This window comes from Capsella rubella, unplaced genomic scaffold (assembly GCF_000375325.1).
Source record: "Capsella rubella cultivar Monte Gargano unplaced genomic scaffold, Caprub1_0 scaffold_1, whole genome shotgun sequence".
Taxonomy (NCBI): domain Eukaryota; kingdom Viridiplantae; phylum Streptophyta; class Magnoliopsida; order Brassicales; family Brassicaceae; genus Capsella; species Capsella rubella.
In genome coordinates this window covers 2,903,372-2,927,349 of record NW_006238923.1, presented here as the reverse complement: position 1 = coordinate 2,927,349, position 23,978 = coordinate 2,903,372, and the positions used below count along the sequence as shown (strand labels likewise).

At 36.9% G+C, this 23,978-nt stretch overlaps 6 protein-coding genes, 1 long non-coding RNA gene and 1 other non-coding gene across 13 annotated transcripts; 4 read left to right on the top strand and 4 right to left on the bottom strand.

The window, feature by feature from the left end:
* Positions 1-78: 78 nt before the first annotated feature.
* LOC17898474 (probable histone H2AXa) lies at positions 79-846 on the top strand. The gene is made up of 2 exons (XM_006305667.2): positions 79-349; positions 448-846. The coding sequence occupies exons 1-2, from the start codon at positions 143-145 to the stop codon at positions 667-669; spliced, it is 429 nt and encodes a 142-aa protein (XP_006305729.2). The 5' UTR covers positions 79-142; the 3' UTR covers positions 670-846.
* A 286-nt stretch (positions 847-1,132) lies between these two features.
* Positions 1,133-1,205, top strand: TRNAA-UGC. Its single transcript has one exon. It is a non-coding gene; the product is annotated as a tRNA-Ala (tRNA).
* Positions 1,206-1,450: 245 nt separating this feature from the next.
* Positions 1,451-5,442, bottom strand: LOC17898227 (protein BONZAI 3). 2 transcript variants are annotated; one of them, XM_006307020.2, is made up of 16 exons: positions 5,141-5,442; positions 4,619-4,666; positions 4,383-4,531; positions 4,242-4,290; positions 4,087-4,143; positions 3,782-3,961; positions 3,558-3,692; positions 3,420-3,481; positions 3,242-3,338; positions 3,043-3,157; positions 2,888-2,964; positions 2,620-2,757; positions 2,257-2,421; positions 2,054-2,167; positions 1,845-1,941; positions 1,451-1,727 (listed from the first exon to the last, which is right to left on the bottom strand). In XM_006307020.2, the coding sequence occupies exons 1-16, from the start codon at positions 5,309-5,311 to the stop codon at positions 1,621-1,623; spliced, it is 1,761 nt and encodes a 586-aa protein (XP_006307082.1). In that variant the 5' UTR covers positions 5,312-5,442; the 3' UTR covers positions 1,451-1,620. The 2 variants fall into 2 exon arrangements, with proteins under 2 accessions (XP_006307082.1, XP_023645640.1); XM_023789872.1 differs by lacking the exon at positions 5,141-5,442 and adding an exon at positions 4,752-4,770.
* Positions 5,429-6,118, top strand: LOC111832586. Its single transcript, XR_002835486.1, has 2 exons — positions 5,429-5,514; positions 5,901-6,118. It is a non-coding gene; the product is annotated as an uncharacterized LOC111832586 (long non-coding RNA).
* Positions 6,119-6,560: 442 nt separating this feature from the next.
* LOC17899946 lies at positions 6,561-8,547 on the bottom strand. The gene is made up of 3 exons (XM_006305605.2): positions 8,317-8,547; positions 7,684-7,815; positions 6,561-7,109 (listed from the first exon to the last, which is right to left on the bottom strand). Exons 2-3 carry the CDS (start codon positions 7,798-7,800, stop codon positions 6,657-6,659), a joined length of 570 nt encoding a protein of 189 aa, XP_006305667.1. The 5' UTR covers positions 7,801-7,815; positions 8,317-8,547; the 3' UTR covers positions 6,561-6,656.
* Positions 8,548-8,856: 309 nt separating this feature from the next.
* LOC17899317 (DNA replication ATP-dependent helicase/nuclease DNA2) lies at positions 8,857-18,469 on the top strand. 4 transcript variants are annotated; one of them, XM_023788892.1, is made up of 35 exons: positions 8,857-9,116; positions 9,252-9,608; positions 9,788-9,955; positions 10,046-10,258; positions 10,334-10,396; positions 10,568-10,774; positions 10,849-10,902; positions 10,968-11,029; positions 11,280-11,412; positions 11,521-11,631; positions 11,752-11,848; positions 12,119-12,201; positions 12,660-12,746; positions 12,982-13,137; positions 13,233-13,288; positions 13,378-13,435; positions 13,513-13,623; positions 13,705-13,761; positions 14,113-14,247; positions 14,335-14,589; positions 14,798-14,872; positions 15,009-15,130; positions 15,217-15,283; positions 15,393-15,497; positions 15,619-15,786; positions 16,270-16,339; positions 16,414-16,565; positions 16,824-16,901; positions 16,980-17,072; positions 17,163-17,300; positions 17,486-17,525; positions 17,621-17,694; positions 17,756-17,893; positions 17,985-18,104; positions 18,192-18,469. In XM_023788892.1, exons 2-35 carry the CDS (start codon positions 9,267-9,269, stop codon positions 18,315-18,317), a joined length of 4,014 nt encoding a protein of 1,337 aa, XP_023644660.1. In that variant the 5' UTR covers positions 8,857-9,116; positions 9,252-9,266; the 3' UTR covers positions 18,318-18,469. The 4 variants fall into 4 exon arrangements, with proteins under 4 accessions (XP_023644660.1, XP_023644661.1, XP_023644663.1 ...); XM_023788893.1 differs by having other exon boundaries at positions 9,244-9,608; XM_023788895.1 differs by lacking the exons at positions 17,985-18,104; positions 18,192-18,469 and having other exon boundaries at positions 17,763-17,853.
* Positions 18,470-18,675: 206 nt separating this feature from the next.
* LOC17900052 (superoxide dismutase [Cu-Zn] 1) lies at positions 18,676-21,063 on the bottom strand. Of its 2 annotated transcripts, none has more exons than XM_023788897.1 (8): positions 20,928-21,063; positions 20,305-20,418; positions 20,101-20,202; positions 19,830-19,925; positions 19,622-19,653; positions 19,450-19,525; positions 19,217-19,270; positions 18,676-18,898 (listed from the first exon to the last, which is right to left on the bottom strand). In XM_023788897.1, exons 2-8 carry the CDS (start codon positions 20,378-20,380, stop codon positions 18,876-18,878), a joined length of 459 nt encoding a protein of 152 aa, XP_023644665.1. In that variant the 5' UTR covers positions 20,381-20,418; positions 20,928-21,063; the 3' UTR covers positions 18,676-18,875. The 2 variants fall into 2 exon arrangements, with proteins under 2 accessions (XP_023644665.1, XP_006305743.1); XM_006305681.2 differs by having other exon boundaries at positions 20,305-20,400.
* Positions 21,064-21,438: 375 nt separating this feature from the next.
* On the bottom strand, positions 21,439-21,888 carry LOC17899619 (putative defensin-like protein 228). Its single transcript, XM_006304897.2, has 2 exons — positions 21,805-21,888; positions 21,439-21,660 (listed from the first exon to the last, which is right to left on the bottom strand). The coding sequence occupies exons 1-2, from the start codon at positions 21,878-21,880 to the stop codon at positions 21,461-21,463; spliced, it is 276 nt and encodes a 91-aa protein (XP_006304959.2). The 5' UTR covers positions 21,881-21,888; the 3' UTR covers positions 21,439-21,460.
* Between the last annotated feature and the right edge of the window lie 2,090 nt (positions 21,889-23,978).

The following is a 23,978-nucleotide window of genomic DNA, read 5'->3' as shown; positions in this document are numbered from 1 at the left end:
CATGATCAACCAATGAGAGTAAACCTTTCAAGCCTATAAATAAAGAAGAACAAAACCCTAAAGTCCACTCAACTTCTTCTCCATTTCCAGTTTTCGATTTCTACAAAATCACTTCAAATTCGTTCTTATTTCGAAGACGACGATGAGCACCGGCGCGGGAAGCGGAACAACCAAGGGTGGGAGAGGCAAGCCAAAAGCCACCAAATCCGTCTCTCGTTCATCTAAGGCCGGTCTCCAATTCCCAGTCGGAAGAATCGCCAGGTTCCTCAAATCCGGGAAATACGCCGAGCGTGTCGGTGCCGGAGCTCCGGTATATCTCTCCGCTGTACTCGAATACCTCGCCGCTGAGGTATTTCATTTAGCCCCGTCTCTCGCAATTGCCAATCTGGTCACATCTGAATTGGTTCTTGTACTGATTCGATATTTGTTTTGGTTGATTTGTTGTAGGTGTTGGAGCTAGCTGGGAACGCAGCAAGGGATAACAAGAAGACACGTATTGTACCAAGACACATTCAGCTTGCGGTGAGGAACGATGAGGAGCTAAGTAAGCTTTTGGGAAGCGTGACTATTGCGAATGGTGGAGTTTTGCCAAATATTCATCAGAACCTTTTGCCTTCAAAGGTTGGGAAGAACAAAGGAGATATTGGATCTGCTTCTCAGGAGTTCTGAGTTTTTTTTTCTTTCTTCTTCTTTTGTCACTTTCTTAGTTCAGTCTCTGTTGTTTGGATTCCCTCTTTCTTTCTGGAAGAACTTGTAAAATAGACCCTCAAGTTTGTATTTTTGGCGAATCAGATTCAGTTTAAAAAGCTTTAAGTGTTGAATGATATGATAGTTTAGACTTAAAAACCAGCCTTTCATGTTTAGTATTACTTCGGACAAGCTTATCGACCAAACTCATTTTGCTGATAAGCTGACGAAATCGTCTCATTATTAACTTAGATCAAAAAGCTCAAATCTCATATTCTAATTAGCATTTAGATGATACACATCTTAGCTAAATCTCACAGGCCTATTCTCTGTTCATTTAGATATCAAGGCTTCTAGAGCATGTTTGAGGAAATTCAATTGTTTAGTTTATGTACTAATGCTTAAAGAATATAAAGATTGTTATTGTCTTCGAATACAACAACATGGGGATGTAGCTCAAATGGTAGAGCGCTCGCTTTGCATGCGAGAGGCACGGGGTTCGATCCCCCGCATCTCCAATATTTTGTTAAAAGTAAAATTCTTCAGCTAATTTTGACAGATGTCTTATTTTGTTTTCCCATGGTTTATGAAAACCTCAACAACGTGTATATCAGGAATTTACGATTTCTTCTCTTGTCATCGTATCGTATCCAGTCAATTTTACATTTTGATGCGTGATTATATCATACTCTTTTTATCTTTGTCAACAAGTTATATCATATTCTTTTTGATCTTTGTCAACAAGTTATATAATATTCATATATACAAGAGAAATGATACTATTGTGATACATAAATGCTATAAATGAATAATTATATACATGCTTTAGCAATTTTATATGTGTTTCCTTAATTTGTTTTTCCAACCTAAGTAAATTAAGAACATGATGAACTATGCAAAGCAAAAAAAATGAAAATAGACTATGCGGTAAACTCAAATCGCAGGAGCGCCGACCGGATTGATATTTCTGGTACGGACATAGCTCAGAAATTGACCGGGAAGTTCCTCTAGAAGTGCCTGCACCACTGACACTTGTCCACCTGCAACCAAATTTCAAATTTTTTACTATCACATCCAAAACGCATCTAAACACTTAACACAAACAATGCCTTTGAAATGTATAGAAATTTTTGTAAATGAAGAAATTTAAAACTCACTATGGATGTCTTTCATAGGCACGAATTGAACGATGTCCCGTGTAGCTATCCTACCGGTAGAACTCTCTAACCGGCGACCATTATCAGCATCAAGTATCTGAAATAATTTACAAGGTCAAGTCACACTAGACAAGAACTTGAAGCTTTTGACAGAGACGATACGAGATAAGATATATAACTTATTTACTAGACAAAAACAAAACTTTTACCTCCATTTGTCTGAAGTCTGTGTTTCCCACACCGACTATAAGAACTGACAACGGGAGATCAGAAGCTCTCACCAATGCGTCTACTGTACCCGCCATGTCTGTAAGGACTCCATCCTGTTCACACATCCAAACATTTTGACATTCAATATTAACAGATGCTCATTTGATCTGAATTGCACGCATCTGAGTTCTCAGTTTCTTACCGTAATGATGAGCAGAACATAGTACTTTGGACTGTTTTGTGAGAGTGACTGTGAAGCAGTATGAGCAGCCCTGTCAACCACATGGCTGAAAAGAGTCGGTCCCGCTAGAGCAACATTGCGAAGAGCACTCGCATAAGCTGTCATGATTCCTTCAACTCCAACAACCTGAAAAGGAAAAGAGAATATGAAGCTATGTGGAACTTAACATGCAAATACTAGAATGCAATGTTCATGGTTCTGAAATAAGAAAATAGACAAAAGTTCAGTATAATCTATTTGTAATAATATACACCAGTATGCACACAATATACTAGTTCCAATAATAAAAAAAAAGCAAAACAGTTTTCTAGTCTTGTAAGTTACCTCATCGCCGTATGATGCTCCATTCAAGTTAAAGGCATGAGACACAGAACCATCCGATGTTCTTCCTCCAAAACCCCAGGCAGGAAATCGCTTATCAGAGTCATAAAACTGGATGACCTCTCCTACTTCCATAATAGCCTGAGAAATATATAGAGAGCAAATTATGTTAATATATAAGATGAAGGTCAAGGGAACCCTCACACTGAGAGAAATCACAAAAACAAAAAACTGATTCCATACAAAAAGATTGAATGTGTAACAATGGTACCTGCTGATATGAGTTTGATCTGCCTGATGGATCAATGTAATGCAAAGAATTTGGAGTTCGGGGATCACCATTTGAAGCTGGACGACAGACCATCAAGATTAAAACTCAAGGTTTCTAAGAATATAAGTTTATATGAGTAGAAGAAGGTAATTTACCAGTGAAATCAACTGCAACCATGAAATTAAGTTCGAAGCCACTGGATATGTAATCAAGAAAACTGTACTGGACTTTCTCCACAAAACGGTCCACGATGAGCTGGCCTTTCAGAATCTACAAAATTCCAATAAAAAATCTTAACAAAAACAGATGCAAATAACTGTTATAAGATTTTAATCAAGTGGTACTAGTTGGCACCTTTTTGCGACCGTGACTAAGAGATGGATACACAAAGTTCACAGCCTCTTTCTGGAGACAAAGTCTCTCTAATTCCGCTACAGATTTCTCTGTCCTTCTGCGAAGTTCAGTACAATTGTTAGTAACACAAATCAGTATATGGTGAGACCTAGTAGAAGGTTAAAGGTTAACATGTTACCCAATAAGCTCATGATTCCCACTGGTATTGAAATCAAAGCACTCGATAACCAATGGGGTGTCCTGCATAGACAAAATAAACAGTTTAACATAATGATTAATTCAAATACATTGAATTACTGTAAAATAACTAGCTTACTTTGGTTCCAAATTGCTGCATAGTCAAGCACACAGGCCTCCACATGGGGTTGAGGTTGTTGTCCACTACCTCAGTCCGACAAATCGGGACTGCAGCAGTACTCTCAACAATTCTTGAAATTCTTAAGAAAGGATCCTAGAAAGAGAAAACAAGATGTTCAAGTTTCTGCAAAAAATCTTAATATTGTGACCTAAGAGGACAAGAATGCATAAGTTTGTACTTACACTCTTAGAGAACAAGTCCTTGTTATCCAAATTGACACAGCGAAAATTAATCTCAGCGACAGTTTTAGAAGCAACTGTTTCTTCAGCTAAGACAGAGAGCGTTCCCAAATTTCTATTCACACCAGCTCTAACGTTGCCAGTAAGACTCAATGTCACAGTCCGGTTAGGTCTTGTCATAATCTGGTGATTGGAAGAGGAATGGAAATGGAAATTATAAGATATGTTGTACACAAAGAATAGTAACAGAAACAAATGGCCAAATAAAGCCATCAAGTAGCAGTATCTTATCATCGAATAAATTTTACCTCGGACAGAACACAGGTGGCCTCTCCCAAGAAATCCTGGTCCTTCAGCTTTAACGTCTGAAAAAGGAATATTAAAACCATTATTGAGGTGTAACATTTATAATCAAAATGCAAACTTCTTATCCACCGGATTGTATTATCAGTGAAAATATTACCTTCACTGGCACATTGTGATATCTGGTATCAACATCATACACGTGAAAACTGAAAAAAAAAGAAAAGTGATATAAGTTGACAGTATTCTAGTAGTTAAACATGTGCAACACATCAGAAAAGAATAGTTGAAGGTGGCGTACACTAATGTCTGAACAACTTCAAACTGAAAAGAGACTGTAATCTTCTCAATCCAACTCGGATTCAAACTATTAAGTATGACTTCAGTACGGCCAATTTCCTCAAGCTTCCCATCCTTTTTCCTCAGATACATGACAGCCATGGGATCACTCTACAAAAAAAAAAAGAAGTCATCAACTTGTTAATGGTGGGTACTATATGAAGTTTATAGATTGATCAATAAATGGTATGGTCATACCTTAGATGTGATGTCACAGTCAAGCAAATTTGAAGCGGACAAAGTTAACTGCAAAACACAATGTTAAAACACAAAAGTTCAATGCACATGCATTGTATAGGTGCTTTCTCAGAACAAAAACAAGAAACTTTACCCCACAAAAGAAGATTCAATAAACTAAAACCCCACGCAAGGGAGAGAGAGAGAGAGAGAGAGAGAAAACATGGGACAAAGACTGAGGAAGACTGAGGAAGACTAAGTCAATGGTTATTCTCCATACGAAAAGTAGAAAACATGTGTGTGTGGAATATCTTATCCAATATGATGGATTAAAAAAATGAAGAAGGAGGAGGATCCCTAGCTAAAGCAACAGTCTTTTTCGAGTTTTTGGCAATATTCTATTTTACAATTGGATACTAACTTGGTTGACAAATCGAAGTGTGAAGGAAGATAGTAGTATAGTATAAAAACCAACAGAGAGAGAAGAGAGTCCACAAGAAAGAAAGAAAAAAAAAAAAAAAAGATGCAAGCTTTGGTTGGTACCTCGATTTGGGAAAAGAGAGGATATTGACCACGAGATCTGAAGAAGAAATCGACGGCATCGTTGAGAGCAGCATTGTTGGCGATGGCTGTTGTTGCTGAGGTGGGTCTCTGCTGGACCCCTCCAATGGCTTGTTTCCCTCCTTTCACATCTCCTGATAAACAATTCCCCATTCTCTCCTCTCTTTCTAGATTTTCAAACCCTAAAAAAAACCCCCAAGTTTCTCTAAGTCAGAAGGTCTAGCCCTAGAAAATTCACAAAATTTGCACAATGTAGATGAATCACAGGGGGATTCTGATATCTCTCTCTACCTCCTCTCTATATATTGCAGATATATACGCGTAAGAATTAAGAACAAAGAATTGGAAAATCAAAGGTTTGCTTTCTAATTTTCCTTTTTTTTATTTTTAAAAAAATCAAAGGAGATAAAATTTACAGGAAATTAGTTTACGACTTGAAACAGAATATTTGTTGAGTTGTTTCTTCGATAAAAACGCGGTTTATTTATTTTATTTTATTTTTAAGTAAACGTTTTTCTTTTGTTTTGTCTCACTTTTTTTATATATATAAAAAAATAAAAATTCAAACCTTTAAAAAAAGTCTCTCTTGTTTTCCGCGAATGTTCGTTCGTTCGTTCCTCCTCCACTTCTATTCTCATTTTGTGTTTGTGTTTGATCATATGTTTATTCCAAGTTATTTACACTGCACCTTTGACAACAAAAATAAAAATAATAATCAAACAACGTTGTATATGAATTGTAGGGAAACGAGTTTAAGGCCAAGCCAAGAAGATGATAAGATTTTGAACGCATGCATGCAGATGAATGAATGAATCTTCTAAACACTATTTGTGATTATATGAATTGTAAATAGATTCATAAAAACCATATACTAATCAAGCCCTAGTTAGTTTTGATTTGTAGCCTATATAATAGGCGTAGAAGAAAGAGATAAATTAAAGAAGAAGAAGAGGAAGATCTCACACCCCAAGGGATGTATGAAAGCGCTCCCAGGACTTCAACAGGAGTGAATTCCAGGTCGACGATGGCAGTGATGGTGAGAGGACTAGAGTAGCCTAAACTCATCTTCACCGAGTCTATCCTTGGACCGGCGTCATAAGCATCCTAAAACCACCACACAGCCGTTTCAGATTTTATCATCCTTTCCATATTCTAAGCTTTTTTATTTAATTAAAAATTCAATCAATCAGACGTATCTTGTTTATTAGTGATTATCAGACCACTGGCAGAGGAGATCTCGATCCCTAGGCTTGCTGCAATTAAATCGGATTTTAAGTCAGGTTTCTCCCAACTTTGAATTTTGAATATATATATATATGTTAAGAGAACTTAGGGTCGGCCTTTTTCTTTTCACCGCCAACTTAGAAACCCAACTACGAGTGACATTTTCTCGATCTCTTTATGCATGAATGGTGAGCGATAACTTGCTAATTAGGATTTCAGTTTCACAAACACACTTTGTCATAATTTTAGCAAGGGCACAAAACATTTGTTACATCTAGTCGAGGTAAATTTTCACATCAATGCCGTTATCGATAAGGGACTGGACAACCGCTCTGATTTTCCCTTCAAACTTGTCTTGGTCCCTCGGCGTATAGGAAGCCGTGTAAACATCAGCTTCTTTTGCACGTTCCGACAAGATCCTCCCTATGGACATACATGCCGGGATATCACATCTTGATCTCAGAACAGCTTTCACGTCTTTCGAGTTTGTTCCCGCAACAGCAACTTGCCTACATGTTACACGGTGCGTGAGAGACGCCGAGACAAACCGCTTTGAGATGAAGACATCCAGGGTGAAAGGCTCCATGTATGCGACTGTGCGTTGCTTGAACGACACATGTTTGTCTGGATTCTTCGACTTCTTCTCTTTCTGGTATGTGTATGGTCGGCTTGTGTCATCGTCCACATAATCTTCTACACCGAAGAAGCTTCTTGGTGCAAAAACTGTCTGTCGAGAATGGCATACCCCAAGAGTAAAATCAGAAACAGATACAAATAGACCCATAAACAGTAAATTAATTCCATGAGAGACAATGATAACAAGATCAAATTTTAGTAAACTGCTTCAACAAAGCCCAAACTTACTCACTGTATCTTAGACTCAATAAACCCCATCAAAATCAATGTAGATGTTGACACAGCTAAATGGTCAGACTACAAGTAATGGCATTATCAAAGACCAACAAGGTACAGAGAGGTCGAACAATCCAGTAAAATTACATTTATGAACATTATAGTTCAGCTTGCAACTAGCTTGGGACTTTTTCATACAAATCCATCAAAAATTTATATAGCAAACATCATTCAAGCTAAAGAAAAAGGTCAAACGTCCGATAAACCACATATAAAATCGTTTCCAAACAGATCTAGTATTGAGATTTCAATCAAAAAGGGGGGTCACAAGAAATTGGACAAGATTGTACACACCTGATTGATTCCGACAAATTCACTTCATCTACTAACTCTAACAAAAATCAAGCTAGTAGCTCAAGTTATCAAAAGTGGAAAGGATGGTGAAGTACCCGTCCGTTGTGAAACCCACAACTGGTTTGGGAGAGGAAAGGTCTAAGCTTTTCCCTGTTACTTCCATAAATCACAGCTTTACCTATTGAATACTTGGCAACCACTTGCCTCAACATTATACCAGCACCAACCTACAGAAAACACCTCAGTTGAATGAAGTAACTAGAAAGAAGCGTACTCCTATAGAAATTCTTTAAACTGTTGAATCATAGGAAACTAGCTTTTCTCGCAACACAATCCAAAGACATATGAACATAGTTATCATTTCTCACAAAACGAAACTATTTGGAATAAGTTATAGAAGGAAAACACCTTAACATCTCTCAACACAATCCAAAGACATAAAACATAAAAGGTTACAACATCTAATGGAGAAAAGATACAGAACAGCTGATAGTTAGTGCCAAGAAACTAATTTGATAACATGATTTCAAATTGACAGCTGGTAAGCTAAGGAAATGCAAAGGATTGAGGAGATTATCGAATTCAGAACTCAAACAATCATGATATAAATCATTTGAAGAACAAATCCCACCATGTGATCATAACAAATTCACTTCTTTTACAGGAGAAGATATCTAAAATTGGCTAGTCCCATGAACTACCCAGTATCTGGAGAAGATATGACGCACCTGAAAATCGATGGACAGAGAACGACGGGTCGATTTTGGAGAGGAGACACTCAGAAACGGCAAATTAAATCAACAAAATCAGTTCCGTAAACCCACCCACAAAGCCACCGGCGAAATAAAGTAAGCGTCAGTAAACGAAATAGGTTGGGTGCTCCACCATGGCTGCTGGAGGTTGGAAGTTTTGTTCGTCGGAGCCCAAAACAGTGAAGTCCAGATTTTTCTAAAACCCTACATATGCAAAATAGAGCAAAAAACTGTATCTCAGTTTCTGACTTTTCTATATATTTGGCTCCTCCATCCTCGGAAATTTACCTGTTTTCTAATTTCTCCCCATAGAAATCTAATTTAACGGATAACACCCCCAGTACTATTTCCAAAATTAACTTAAAGGGCCACCGGTTTTAATGGATTTGTATGGTTTATACCGGGTTAAGTTCATTAACTGGAATCCGATCCGAGTCAGCTGGTTGAATCGGATGATTTACGGTTAACACTGAATAAAGCCGCGGGGTTTGATTTTGAGTGGTACCGAACCTCCTTCTTCACTTCCCGACTCTCTCGCTCACTGCTTCGCTCGCCGTCGCTTGCCCCGTCGCCATCGTTTTTGACTTCTCAGTATTCATTATAGATTCTGGGGTTCTGAATTCTCAACTTGGTCTGGGAAGCTTCTCTGCTGCGTCTAAGTTTGTGGAAGCTCCACTAAGTCTAGAATTTACTGGACTTTCTGAATTACCGGGGATGCTTCGTCAACCACTTTCAGGATTTGTTGTTTGATTCGCTGAGCGTGATCGTGAGTAAAGGTATTTACTTCTACGCCTCGTTGATTGGAGTTTCAGATTAAGATATATAAGAATCCGTAAGACGTTAGATGAAGATTATATGAAGTTTGTTGTGTTAGGCAAGTTAAAGTCTTAACAGTTCCATCAGAATTTCAGGGTTGGCCATTGGAAATGCCACCAAGAAAGAAGCCAAAGTCTTCAGCTTCGAAACTAAACAAACAGTCTTCAGCAAATTCGTCACAACCTCCCAACTTGGGCATCCAGCAGTTGTTCCTTCGACATATTCAGAACTCCCAATCAACTTCAAACTCTCATACCACCACTGCTGACCCACTTGATCAACAGAATGTGAATGGTCTTGCCTCTGACACTGCAGTTTTAACGCCTCAAAACCCTCTAGCCACCTTGGATGAGACACCTGATGAGTCCAAAGATATGGACCAGCAGCGAATCACAGAGGCATCTCCTGAGATCTCCAAGACCTTTAAGCGCTTCAAATACTCTCCTGGAATGGTAGCTTTGTTTCTTGTATTCCTTTATATTCTGTTTTTTCAGTTTGGAATTGTGATCTTTTCCTCCTTGATTGCTGGCTAATGTAATTGCAAGATTCTACTTACCCTATAATATTTACCTACATGGTTGAGTGAGTCCCGTGGTCGTGTAATGCTTACATGTTTCTTTTATCTTGATAGCTGATAAAGCCAAGTCAAGATGATGGTGTCGAACCGATAACTTGGAAATTCTCTCCTGTAAATGAAAGACTTCGGGCAGCGGCCAAGCAAATTCCTAAGATGATGGAGTTGACAGAAAATTCACTAGGGATGAAAGCTTCTACCATTCGTCCTTGCTCTCTCGACAAGGCAGGTTTTTTTTCATTTTTCTATCAATTGTTGATTCCATAGCTGTTTTATTTCCATTTTTCACATAGAAACTGACAGCAGCTAGTGCAGACACAATGTCCTACATCAGGTATAACTTCCAAGGTCGAGCAGTGGTTATCTTCACCCTCAAAAAAAAATTCCAAAAGACCAGATTTTGCAGCAAATAGAGTCATGGAAAGGGTAAAACCTTCCCCAGATGGGGAGTTTGAAATTGTAAACACTTCTAATAGTGGAAACAGTCCTTTCCAGACCCCACCGTCACTTTCATGTCCTCACAACAAGGTATATTCCATTCCTAATAACTAGATTAATGATCACATTTTATGTATATCCTAACTTTGCTCTGTTTATGTTCAGCTTTCTTGTACTGTAACATGCAGTGTAGCTTGTGGATTAACGGGGGCTGGACAACATAAAAAGGTATGACTCGAAACTTGATGCAGTCTTTAGATGCTTACCGACATCGTTTGATTTCAAACTTGATGCAGTCTGTAGATGCTTACAAAAAGCATAATTTTTTGATACATATTGTCAACTATGGTTGGTCAAGATTACATTCATTATTTCTCTTACATATTGCCCTTTCTGTAGGCCTTGCTTGAACTGTTAGATCAAGTGGAGGATGTCATCTCAGTTGATGATAAAACAGCTGATGATGTGGGGACTGTGATACCCCAAGTTCGAGTTGAAAATGATAGCATCTGTTCTGTCGTTGACTACCCTGTAAATGAAGGGCTGATGGCTCTACCAAAAAAGCATTCTTCGATAAGTCCAGATAGCTATTTCCTTGTATTGGAGGTAAAGTATTTATCGTTATTAAGGGAAGCAATGTGGTTTTCATGTGAAAGTTGCTCATTGTCCAGATTTTACAGGTATCCGAAAAACTTGGTTTGGCGGGATCAACCAGGGCTCATTGTCCTTATAAGGTTTGTTATGTATTTTGGGGTTTCTATATAGTACAGGCTCATTTTGCTGACTGATATTCTCTCAGGTTCTTCGCCTGCTAGACGAGAACTCTGGAGTAGAATGTGCTTTGTATCTCTGGGATGAATGGTAATTTTTCTTGATGAAATTTAGGGAAATCTTTGCTTTTCAGATTGCAAGCTATCTTTGCTCCTCTGTTCAACGATTGATGAATTTTCTACACCTTGTGTGCTCTTACCATTTTTAGTTTCCAACTGTGGGATAATAGTGTACTACACATTTTCTTGTTGTTTCTATTCTCTTAGAGTATGGGGAAGCCAAATATCATCTATTCATTTCGCAGTTGGTTGAAACGTACTTCCCTGAATATTGTTACCAGGTCTTACAGCACTCTTTCACCAGGAGATTCAATCAATGTTATTGGAGAATTTGATGGGGATGGCAAGTGTGACGTGGACCATCAAAATAATTTCTTAATTGTTCACCCTGACACCCTTATTGCTGGAACTAGGGTATCTTTTCCTTTATCTATTAGGGTTTCTTATTACGAATACCAATCTTCTATGCATGTAATTTAATTTTGCTGTTTTTTGGTCCTGAATAACTGTCCTACCTTTCAGGTTGCAGGAAGTTTTGGTTGCCCAAGGCGAACCGTGCTAGATGAGAGGCTCAGATCCAATGAACACGCAGCAGTAGCCTTAAATGGAACCTTGCTACACCAAATTTTTCAGGTTTACTGCAGTATGGAATTTATGATAAGCCTATTCTATTGGATAATGAGTGTTTTATTTTGTTTTATTTGATTTCTTGCAATGTATTGATCTGTACTATCCACTTCCTTTGTTTTTCAGGCTGGTCTCACGCAAGAGACTCCATCTGTAGATGGTTTGCAAGAATATGCGAGCATAGTGATTAAGAAAAATATTGAGAGCTTATATGCATGTGGAGGTTGATTACTACATTACGTGTTCCTATTATTTGAAGGTTCATGCACTTATTATATAGCTAGGATGCTCCTTAATTATATTAGAATTTTGAGTTAATATATAGAATAGAATACCGCTTATCTACTAGAATTTTAAATTGTATGCCTATGATACCTCTTTGTTCGTTGTGCTTCTATGAATGCTCAGAATTTTTGTTCTGTTTTTAATATGAAATGCTAAAAGTTGACCTAATGACTTAATTACTTTCTTATCTGATCATATGTTCCATCAGTACATGAAAGAGATATGAAAGCAACTTTATTTGGAGCAATCCCAAAAATGTTGGATTGGATTCGTCATTTCCGATATTCGAAGGTGCACCAGCATATTCCTATTTATGATTTATGATTCTTTCTTGAGTTATTCATGGCTGTTATATCACTATTTCCTTACATGGACGTAACTTTTTTTCTGGCTACTCTTCTGCTTGACTGTCTCTTCAAAAGTGTCCCGCATACATATTAGACTGCGTTATGCTCTCACGTGTGTTGGACTTGTTTTCTCTTATATAAGCTTGTTTAACAATCACATAATTTTCATGTTTTCTCTTGTATTTCCTTACACCTACAGATATCCAGTAACAAAGAACATAACCATGATTGGTGGTCATTTTTATATTTAATTTAATGGGTGAATGTCACCTAATAAAATCTTTGAGGCAGTTTTTGCATGCTTTTCTTCTATCTGTGATTCCTCCCTCCTCTTTTAAAGTTCATTTTGGTATGACTATAGGCAGAAACATCTTAAACTCATGGCATGGTTCCTTTAAACAGGACTCAGGTCGTTATAAAGAGGACTCAGGGATACAAAAAGTTGATTTCGGTTCTACGACTGGGCTGAAACAAGTTAATATATCAGAGGTAAGAGTTCTTCCCACTTTCTCCTTTTCTATCTTCTTAGGATTTATTTTCTTCTGGTGGAAAACAGGAACAGATAGTTCGACCGAAAGTTTTTGACCCAATCGTTTCACGCGGATGCATCCTATTTGAACCAAACTGATAATTTGACATCATTGCATAATAAGCGCTGTGTATTTGAGGCAATCTCCCCCAATGAGAATTCTATTATGTATAAAAAAAAAAAATCTTACCTCAGGTTATTGATATTGAGGAGATGTCATGGGCCCCTAAGTATGGTCTGAAAGGGATGATTGATGCTTCAGTTAGAGTGATAGTTGAATCCGACATGAACACAGTAAATGAGAAGATAATGCCCCTTGAGTTTAAGTCTGGAAAAGCTCCTAGTGGTCAGGTCTGTATGGAGATCTATTGAGATATTCACTAGAAATTTGGAAATTCCAAAAGCTTATTAATGATTAAGCGCCTGATCTTTATCGTGATATGCAGTCATCAATGGAACATTCCGCACAGGTGATCTTGTACACGCTCCTGATGTCTGAGAGGTACTTATGTTCTGTTTCTCTTCCCTTTTTACTGCTGGAAAATGGACAGCAGTTTACACTTTTGATAAAATATCACATTAACCTTGCAGGTACCTGAAGCATATCGATAATGGCCTTCTGTACTATCTTCAGTCAGAGCAGACACAGGTAAGTCAAAATGTTGTGTGCCTTTCGTTGGTCTCAAGATATACGAGTGACTAAGTTTTCAGTGCTCACTTGTTAAGGGAATTTCTGTTCAAAGATCAGATTTGGTGGGTCTGATTATTCGTCGTAATGAACTAGCAAATGATATCCTTGTGGCGTTAACAACCCAAAAACTGCCGCCAATGTTACGGGTATGCTCTGATGTCCAGTGATGACAATTTTTCTATGGAATATCTACTAGATACTGGTATGATTTATTATTTTGATTCTAGAATCCCAACATGTGCCGGAACTGTCGACATCTGGATGTTTGCACGATTTACCACAAGGTATTTTCTTCTTTTTGTGATGTTGAAGTCTGATATTTACATTTGAGGATGTTACTCTTATTTATAAGGCTCTACTTCTACATGTTTAAGCATGTAGGGTTTTTTAATTTCTTTTTTCATGAAGGCAGTTGCATAATACAATCTGATTTAATGGATGTATTTCATCTCACGATATAGTAATCAAACGTTGGTTTACGTCGCATTCTTTATACTAGTGACCTGAGTTGAATTTCCATTTTGTTATGTTTAAGCATGCTTGGAGGAGGAATGACACGTCCATCTTCATGGTGTTGAAACGTTATCATATCTTATCGGACTAATGCTTCTAAAATATCTTGTCTGTTTGCCCAGGCAGATGGTGGAAATGCAGAGAGTAGCGGACTTGGTGATATCTTTGACACGCATGTTTCTCATCTTTCAAATTTGCATTTCAATTTCCTTCAACACTGGGACAGGCTGATTGACTTGGAAGCTAGAGAGATGCAGGTCAGTTGAGTACCAGCTATTTTTACTGGAGTACAAAGTCAAAAAATTATTTTCTTTGGCGATCTAATATCTATGTTTGTTAATCAGCTTCTACGGAAAGACATTGTGCATCCACATGGTTCAAAGGGCAGCCATTCAGCCAATTATCTTTCTTCTATGGTTCTTGACATGACAAACGACTTTCCGCAACATAACTCTCATAAAGAAACAAGATTCATCTATCGTTTTGTACGTCAAAACTTATCAAAATCTAGAGAAAGAGTACCCATCGAAGATACAATTAGGACGGGAACCCCCGCAACTGATGACCTGGATTGCAAACTTAGAACTGGAGATCGTGTGGTACTATTAATTGCTTGATTGTTCTTTTGTCATGATTAATTTGAACATAGTTAGCTGTGCCTTAGAGTGTTCTTCTGAATTTTCGTAACCATTTTTCTTACTAAACATTATTCATGTCATTTACCATATTTTCTCTCCGACAATTTTTCAACTTCACTTTTAGTTTATGCTGTTTGCCTATTTGTTAGTAATAAGATTTCATTATCAGATTCTTCGCACAGAAGTCAGCCACCTGACAGTTGCAAATGGGATTATATCAGATATTAGTCGCAATCATGTATCAGTAAGCTCATTCACCCTGGGTTTTCTTTTAACAGTCTGTAAATTAGCTTAGTTTGTCTGGTACAATTTATCTTGATGTTCGTACTCAGACATGTGTAATGAGGTCGATATTTTTCTTTTGCTTTGTCAACCCTTAGGTTTCTTTATCCAAGCGATTACGTCTTCCATGGAGCGAACCTTCTTCTGAGGCATCTAATCTCTCTCATGAGTTATGGAGAATTTGCAAGGATGAATTCATGACATCTTTTTTGGTTATGAGGTGATTTTTTAATTTGTCTTTTATTCAATTATTATTCCCTGCATGTGCTGTTACGATGTTAAATCTTGGTTTTCATATCGTACAAGGTTCAATCTCATGCAGCTTTTCATACAAAATGGACATAGCATCAGGAATATGATTGTGGATCTTGAGGTAAAGTACCTTTTTCTCAGATATCCCTTATACAAGATTATGCAATTTGTTTCTTATACCTTTCTTTACATGCTTTGTTTGTTCTTCTCTTTTTTCCATGTCTCTGTAGCCTCCTAGATTTGACAATGGATCTATACTGAGCCAGGATCCTGCAATCTCATATGTATGGTCAGAAAAAAGTTTAAATAATGATCAGCGCCAAGCCATACTTAAGGTTATTGCATGATTATGTTTCTCTGGTCTTGTGTTGAATGTGCGATTCTCAAGGCATGTCTGAAAGACTCTTTTTCTTTCACAGAGCTCATAAAGGACTTGTTTTTTTGCTTTATTTTCAGATACTCACTGCAAAGGACTATGCGTTGATATTGGGAATGCCTGGAACTGGAAAAACCTCCACAATGGTCCATGCTGTGAAAGCTTTGTTGATCAGAGGTTCATCTATTCTGCTTGCATCTTACACCAACTCTGCTGTTGATAATCTACTTATCAAATTAAAAGCGCAGGTCTTTTCCCTCTGGCGAACCTTTTCAATTTTCTGGATTATGAATCTTCCATTCATCTCTAAAATATTATAGTTACGATGTTATCTCCAAAATATTACAGTTACTCTGTAACTTGATTGCACATTTAGATGGTATCTCATGCGAGTTGTTTGCATCCACTCATGGTTAGTCTCTTTTAATAAGTAGGGAAAGCCAAAGCTAGGTACAACTATACTATAGTGAACAAGATTGGGAAAGTCAACAAAAGAAATGGTGCTAGGGTCCACACATTTTTTTTTTTTGGCGTCAACTATCTCTACATCTTCTGCAATATGGTTTTCTCAGTGAAATATCACATTTCTCTTCTTTCTCCTTAACATATGATGCGTGGAAATCTGTGGGTTCAAAGGGAATACATATAATGATCGAAAATACCCCTTCAAGTGTCTGTTATAATACTGTCTTCTTTAATACATATGACTTACAATTTTGAATATACTGCAGGGAATTGAATTTCTACGTATTGGTAGAGATGAGGCTGTACATGAAGAAGTAAGAGAGAGTTGCTTTTCAGGTTTGCAATATATTCTTCCAACTTGTGTAGCTTCGGAGTCTTCTCAATTTATTTGAGACTTATCTTTGTGGCAGCTATGGATATGTGCAGTGTCGAGGACATCAAGAAAAAGTTGGACCAGGTCAAAGTTGTGGCCTCTACTTGTTTGGGAATCAATAGTCCCTTGCTTGTGAATAGGCGGTTTGACGTATGCATAATTGATGAAGCTGGCCAGATTGCACTCCCTGTATGATTTCTTATTCCTTGTCAGTTGGTTGAGTTGAAATGCAACTTCCATGAAGGCAACTTGGAAATTGCGATCAATTTTGGAGGGATTTGGAATTAGATGGCATGTGTTTTAAATTTTGCTTAATAGAACACAATAACCAGTGGCCCTTACTTGAAAAAATTCATTTATGTACCAGAATTGAAAGTTAGAGTCTGACACAATAGAGTTTGAAGTGGAATAGTATTTAATGAATCCACGGTTTCTTGTACCGATCAGGTTTCGATAGGACCCTTGCTGTTCGCTTCTACGTTTGTACTTGTTGGTGACCACTACCAACTACCGCCACTAGTGCAGGTAAGCATTTACCATCTTTTTTGAAATAAAACTTTTTTTCCAGTAACTTCAGTATCATTGTTGTGTTTATGTAATTAGAGTACCGAGGCTAGAGAGAATGGGATGGGAATAAGCTTGTTTCGCAGGTTATCAGAAGCTCATCCTCAGGCAATTTCAGTGTTACAAAACCAGGTTCCCCTTATCTACTAAGATAGAATTATGTTAGTACACTTTGTTATTGGGTATAACATTCTGCTATAGTAAGACATCTTTTATGTACAGTACCGAATGTGTCAAGGTATTATGGAACTATCAAATGCTCTGATATATGGAGACAGGTTATGCTGTGGTTCTACTGAAGTAGCTAATGCCACACTTGTGCTTCCTACTTGTAATTTGACTTCATCATGGCTTAAAAAGGTCAGAATATTGTTCTTAAAAAAACTTTACAAGTCAAAGAGGCATTTTTTGAGCAACTCAGACAATCAGTTCAGCTTAGCTCCACCTAATTGCTCTACATTATTTGTTGTGTTGCACATTGACTCTCCGTAGGCTTTGTCCACAAATAATCTAATTATTCCTTAACCCCTTTGTGTTTCCAACAGGTTCTGGAGCCAACCAGAACAGTTGTATTTGTTAATACAGGTTTTTTGCTACTTACGAATTCCTATTTCTTCACATGAATTCTTTGCCATATGGACTGGATTTATCACGAGACAATATGATTTTTTTTCTTCTAGATATGCTGCGTGCTTTTGAAGCTAGGGATCAGAATGCGATCAACAATCCAGTTGAAGCTTCCATAATAGCTGAGGTATTGTTTAGTATGAATGATGCATTTAAAGTAATGAACACGGAGCTAATACAGTTCTTAGATTGTAGAGGAGCTAGTTAACAATGGAGTAAATGGTAAAGATATTGGAATCATTACTCCTTATAACTCACAAGTGAGCCTCATTCAACACGCCATTCCGACGACTTCTGTGGAGATACATACTATAGACAAGTATCAGGTTTGGCCCTTGGGTCTACCGTCCTTATTTGTTTGAGCATTTTAATTTGGTAATCTGTAATAACCAACCTTTACGACTTCACATGGTTTAGGGAAGAGATAAGGACTGCATATTGGTATCTTTTGTGAGATCACGGGAGAAACCAAGGAGCTCTGCATCCTCACTGCTCGGAGATTGGCATAGGATCAATGTTGCTTTGACACGTGCAAAGGTGAGATTTAGAGAGCATATGGATATGGCGTTGAACAATGTCGTTTATCCATGATCATTGGTTGAAATTGTTGTTTGGCTGCGACAGAAAAAGTTGATAATGGTGGGATCACAAAGAACACTTTCAAAAGTTCCGCTTTTGATGCTTCTGTTGAACAAGGTTAAGGAGCAGTCAGGTATCTTGACTCTTTTGCCGGGGGATCTAAAGCCATAACAACTCATCAAGAAACGTTCAAATATCACAGTATAATTTGTATCACAGTATAATTTGTATCTCTCTTTTTGTCCAAAAGGAATGATAAATGTGTTTAATCGATCTACTTTCTGAGTCTGATTTTGTTAAAAGAAAGTTTCAATTGAAGGTTACCTCAATAGCAAAATATTAACCTTGTGAAAATAGACTGAAATAATCAAAGAAGTTTGTGGTGTCAAAATTAATAAGCTCGGATTAGGTTAGGATGAGTTTGTACAAAAGAAATTTGAAGATCATCTTCTTATGACTGACAAACTGATCTAAGAAGATAGAAGGCCACGATAGTTTATTAATGTTTAGCATAGAAGCAACTTATCACTGTTAAACCAACTCTCTTTTTATTCAGAAAATGGTAAAAGTACGGAATTTTCTCTGTTTTCTGTCTGAACTACAAATGCTTTGAGCAACTAAGCTCAGAAGTTATAGCCACACACCGAAAGATACACACACATTACCAAACCCAGGTCTAACGTTGGACCTCCTTATTACAGCAATCTCTTCTTTGGAAATGTAACAGCTTTAGCCCTGGAGACCAATGATACCTGCAATATGATAAACGTAAGGCCAGTCAGTTGATCGTTTAATGGTCTATCAGATTGATCTGTTTAACAGAAGATATAGTTCTGTGGAGTGCACGAGCCTAAAGTCAATCTCTAGTCACTTCCCAAACGTATAAAAACTATATTACATTTTCAGACATATATGATGTAATAGGTGATCCATTTTCGGCCGAACCCCAAAATGCAAGATAATATGGAGAATCAATGGAGTTCAAGATGGGAGTGCTGGTAATGATCCAGCTTATGATGGATTAATTTTCTACAGGAGATGAGAGTAAAATGTGGATTAAATGTACTCACCGCAAGCAATACGGCCGCCTGCATTTCCGGTAGTCAAGCTGAGTTCATGGCCTCCTGAAACAGTAAAAACCAAACAAGTCCAGGTTATATATAGTGTTCATAGGATGCATGCTGAATCATACACATGATACAGTAAATGTACTCAAAGGGAAAGGGTAACCTTTAAATTTACTTAACGTAATAAGGAAACTAGATAAACTGCATAATAAAAAACGAATGTCAAAGGTCATCACCCTTTCCGAGGTCATCAGGGTCTGCATGGACAACAACAGCCCTTCCAACAATAGAGTTTGGTCCAGTAAGAGGAATCTGTGGAATGAACACAATTGTCTCATATGAGATTTATTCACTATATCAGTCTGGATTAGAAAAAAAAGAATACAAAACAGGTACACAGCTAAGAACCTGGCAGTCAGTGATCGTGAAGGTGGCAGTTCCTGGGAAAAGAAAAACAAAATTTTTATGTAAATCCATGAACAATAAAGCTGGTCATAGAAGAAAAACGTAACTAAAGAACTAAGACTGCAAAAGCACAATTGAGAGAAAAAGAGTAGAAAAGATGCGAGGTCTATAAAAGATTGAGATGAGGGATACAAATGTGGAGAAGGGATACCATCGTCTCCAACAGTGATGTTTCCTAGGTCGCCAGCATGTCGAGTAGCATCCTCTGGGGCACCATGTGTTTTACCATCAGGGTTGAAATGTGGACCTAGATACAAAAATGAACAAAGGTTTATAACAATTTCAATTGCATTGACGAGAACTTGAGTAGCTAATTCAAAACATAGTTATAAGCTCCTCAAACAAGAGAAAAAAAAGAGCGCATAAAGTTAATAAGCCATTGAAAATTTACAGAAAGGTGTTCACAGAGGTAGAAGAGTTACCAGTAGACATGCAACCGTTAGTGGTATCACCAAGAGCATGGACATGGAAACCATGGAGACCAGGCTTAAGGCCAGAAAGTGTTCCAGTGACAGTGGTCACACCTACAAAAACCAAGACAAGAACTTAGTCATTTGAGAAGAAGGAAAAAGATAAAGATACAAAAAAAAAAACTTATAAAGCAAGCGGTCTTAAAAAAGAGCTACCTTGTCCTTCCTGGGTGAAGAAGATAGTCCCCTTAACACCCTCGCTGCTGTTCAAAACTGCAACTCCTTTGGCCATAGTGTTGTATCTCTTGTGATCTTTAAAATTTACAGAAACTACTCATGTCAACATATACACGAACATGTAAAAATCAGGAAACAACAAATGGTTATACAATACATACATTAAAGTTTGCTCAACAGATATGGAAAACCCAGAAAAAAACACATCAAATCTCATCTAAACGTGTAAGCTATAAAGCACACCAAATAAATAGATCTTAATCCCACTAAAAGATTCATCGATTGGACTTAAGAACCCGATAACGGAAATATAACACGATCTAAAAGCCATATGATAACTCTTACTAGCTACTAGTGTACACATAAAAAGAGCAGGTCAAACCATCTTCAAAAGAGAGTGATAGATAAACCCAAAGAAAACAACACAAGCAAGGAATCAATAGATCCACCGATCGTAAATCGAAGAACCATTTCGTCAAAGATCTATTCGAATAATCGAAATCTATATTAAGAGCTCATAAGACAAGAATCGATCTAAGATTTGAAAGAGATGGAAACCCAGAAACAATACAAAAAGAAGAAGGAATCTAGAGAATACATACCTCAGGGAACCCCTTGGGAAAAGAATAAGTTGGATGAGCTAATCAAATGGTGAATGCTCCCTCTCTTAAATCTCTCTCTCTCTCGAATCTCTCAACGTGGTTTGCTCTGGTTTGCGCTTGCTTGGCTGACTTGTGTGGTGGGTTTCTACTTTCTAATATATTTAGTCACGCACGAGGTCCATAAGCTTTGGGGTAGGTGTGTCAAGTCTCTGATGGCTCTTTTGTTTTAATTTTTAATAAAGCCACGTCACCATAATTGAAGATAGACTTTTCCTAAACTTTGACTCATAATCTGGCCTTTTTACTAATTTTCTTAACTCAAATTCGTATCAGCAACTCATAAACCAGATAAATATATGACGTGGTCAAATTTGATTGGCCAAGTCTTTTGGGCCACTTTTTTATATAAGGTATACAAAATTGATTGACACGACTTACTGTTTACTTACCAAAAAAGGTTCTCATTATTTGATAATATTAATTGTGTAGTACAAAATAAGTTGGTTATGGATAAGATAACAACATAAAAAAATCTAGCAAGGACGACTGCAATTGCAAAGACGCTGAGGAGGTAACTCAGGTGAATAACGGAAAGCGTCAGTACATTGGCAAAGATCATATTTAAACTTCTTGTTTTTGAAATCGCCTAAGCACGCCTTGTTTCCATCCTTGCCGCATTCCCCTGTGTACATTTGATTTATGTGACACCTCTTCTTGTTCGCTGCTTCCACGTCTTTTTTTTTTTTTTTTTTTTTCAAACAACAACAACACGATTCTAATTGGTCATTTTGATAATTTTTGCTATATAGTCAGCGCAAATTAATGATGAATCAAATTTTAGAAAAATGGAGGCTATATATATGTAATAATATGTTACCTTGTTGAATATAGCTCAAAACAAGAAACATGAAAGCACATGAAACCATGAGTGATATTGCAGGTTTCATCATCATTCTTGAAATGCTGATCTTATAATGGTTTTCTCAGTTACGTGACAATATTGTGCGTTTGTCTTTACTCTGGTTTTAACTATATTTTCTCTGGTTTAATCTGTTAACATTCCTCCTAATAAATATACACAAAACACATATGATAAAAATAGTTGTTTCCATTAAACTTGTGATCAAGAATAAAAGAAGAAAGGTTGAGCTAAGTCAACGAGACCAACGTGTTCGCTCATTTACTTTTACAATATCCTTCTAAATAAAGTAATTTTTTTAACATATTTTGATGAATAATAACTGTACTCCATAAAGATAAAGAATTACACAAATGTTAATGCATGAGCCATGAAGCTTTTGACTCTAAGAATCGCGGGCGTAAAACCAGAAAGCGCTTGTTAATTATAAGACCCGGTTTACGTTCTGGTTTAGACGTACCAAAAAGGGCCGAGTGAGACATATATGCATGCATAAAGTGGAATTAGCAATCACATAAGAGGAAAACAAAACTCACAGTAGTCACTCTTGTGTCGCGCGTCCTGTGACTCACGTGAACGGCTGAACTATCTTCAATTAATGGGACGTCACTGAAGCAGGAAGGAATCATGAGTGCTTCAAATTACAGGAGTCAGATAGACCCTTTGCTCCGGCGCAATATACAAGAAGAGATTTTAGTATTTTCCACGCAGTACTCAGGAATGAGTGTAGTTATTTTCATCATCATGTACATTTCAGTTTAGCCGGTTTAAGACATCGATCGAGGAGATGAAGCTGAAAGTGGATGCTCTTGAATCCAGCTATATATTTCGAAGACAATGGATGAGCGATCGTTAATCTCCCAGAGTATATAGATAGACAAAGGTTGTGCAACATGATGATTTAGATTAAAGGCATGTAGCAGATGATGCAAAGGAGCTAAAGCCTATGGACGAATTGAAGAAGTACCTGAAACAAAAAAAGTTATTGTTTTACAGCTGTAACAGAACAAGGTAATATATAAGAGACTTGAAACGAGTCTAATATATATGACAAACAAGCTCATAGAAGACTGAGTCGGAAGTGTGGAAAAAAAAGATGAACTTGCAATGGAATAGAGTCCGTTTGGCGTTTACAACCTTTACCAACACCACTAGCTAATTCTACGTACATGTAAAATATTATAAATAACTGTAGTTTAGGAAGAGGTAGCTTAGAGTAAACTCTATAAACATGTTTGAGATCAGAGAGAGAGAGAGTTTTGACTCAATTCAATATTTGTCCGTCCTTGTACAACTAGATAACTTTGAACTCTATCACAAGGCTATGCATGCATAGTGGGTGATTGTGCACAAGTCTACAGTTCTACATACTCTTTATTAACCCCAAATGCATAAAGAGAGAAGCTGCTGATCAACAATATATAGTAAAGTACTCCAGCCTGGTTTCGACCACATTTAATTTGGAGAGCATTGCAACCACAAACGTATACAAGATCTTTTTGCAAAAAAAGAAGAAAGAATCGAGAGATTAACAAACAACACAGTATATATGGTATGTGTACATATATCACGATATGATCTATTGTGATTTGCTACATATGAGGTGACATTACACGGAATCATATAAAGATAATATTTGTTAGAGCATCATCAATGCTAGCATCTTAAGCATATCTTAGGTAAACTAGATATTTAAATTAAATCAAAATGTTAATTAAAATATAAGATACCGTATCTTATATAAGGTACAAAAGAATGTTTAAGAGGCTGTGATATGGCAGTTTCTAAGTGGGTGTTGAAATAAATCACCTTTAAAGTAATTGTGTTTTATGTTATTTATACAATAAATTGTAATTTATATATGTTTTAAAATTAAATAATAATTATTAAGTGTTTAAAAATTAAAATTGTTAATTTTTTTTAATTAATATTTTTGTTTAAGATACCAAACTTAAAAACCTACCAATAATCCTACATAAAAACAAAAAACAAAAATACATATCTTAAACTCTACACTTTTAATATTAATTATTAAATTAATTCTAAGATTCACTCATTTAATCCTACCATTGAGGATGGTCTTACCAATCTTTGTTTATATATATATATATATATATATTTTTTTTTTTTTG

Coding starts and splice junctions, on each gene's coding strand:
- LOC17898474 (XM_006305667.2), top strand. CDS start 143: ATGAGCACCGGCGCGGGAAGCGGAACAACCAAGGGTGGGAGAGGCAAG. Junction 350..447: donor TCGAATACCTCGCCGCTGAG/GTATTTCATTTA, acceptor GATTTGTTGTAG/GTGTTGGAGCTAGCTGGGAA.
- LOC17898227 (XM_006307020.2), bottom strand. CDS start 5,311: ATGGGGAATTGTTTATCAGGAGATGTGAAAGGAGGGAAACAAGCCATT. Junction 4,532..4,618: donor ACTGTGACATCACATCTAAG/GTATGACCATAC, acceptor TTTTTTTTGTAG/AGTGATCCCATGGCTGTCAT. Junction 3,693..3,781: donor AGGACTTGTTCTCTAAGAGT/GTAAGTACAAAC, acceptor TTCTCTTTCTAG/GATCCTTTCTTAAGAATTTC.
- LOC17899946 (XM_006305605.2), bottom strand. CDS start 7,800: ATGTTGAGGCAAGTGGTTGCCAAGTATTCAATAGGTAAAGCTGTGATT. Junction 7,110..7,683: donor GTGGGTTTCACAACGGACGG/GTACTTCACCAT, acceptor CATTCTCGACAG/ACAGTTTTTGCACCAAGAAG.
- LOC17899317 (XM_023788892.1), top strand. CDS start 9,267: ATGCCACCAAGAAAGAAGCCAAAGTCTTCAGCTTCGAAACTAAACAAA. Junction 15,284..15,392: donor ATATGATTGTGGATCTTGAG/GTAAAGTACCTT, acceptor ATGTCTCTGTAG/CCTCCTAGATTTGACAATGG. Junction 17,073..17,162: donor TTTCAGTGTTACAAAACCAG/GTTCCCCTTATC, acceptor TTTTATGTACAG/TACCGAATGTGTCAAGGTAT.
- LOC17900052 (XM_023788897.1), bottom strand. CDS start 20,380: ATGGCCAAAGGAGTTGCAGTTTTGAACAGCAGCGAGGGTGTTAAGGGG. Junction 19,271..19,449: donor CCCTGATGACCTCGGAAAGG/GTGATGACCTTT, acceptor TTACTGTTTCAG/GAGGCCATGAACTCAGCTTG. Junction 18,899..19,216: donor AGGCGGCCGTATTGCTTGCG/GTGAGTACATTT, acceptor ATCATATTGCAG/GTATCATTGGTCTCCAGGGC.
- LOC17899619 (XM_006304897.2), bottom strand. CDS start 21,880: ATGATGATGAAACCTGCAATATCACTCATGGTTTCATGTGCTTTCATG. Junction 21,661..21,804: donor TTTGAGCTATATTCAACAAG/GTAACATATTAT, acceptor AAAAAAAAAAAG/ACGTGGAAGCAGCGAACAAG.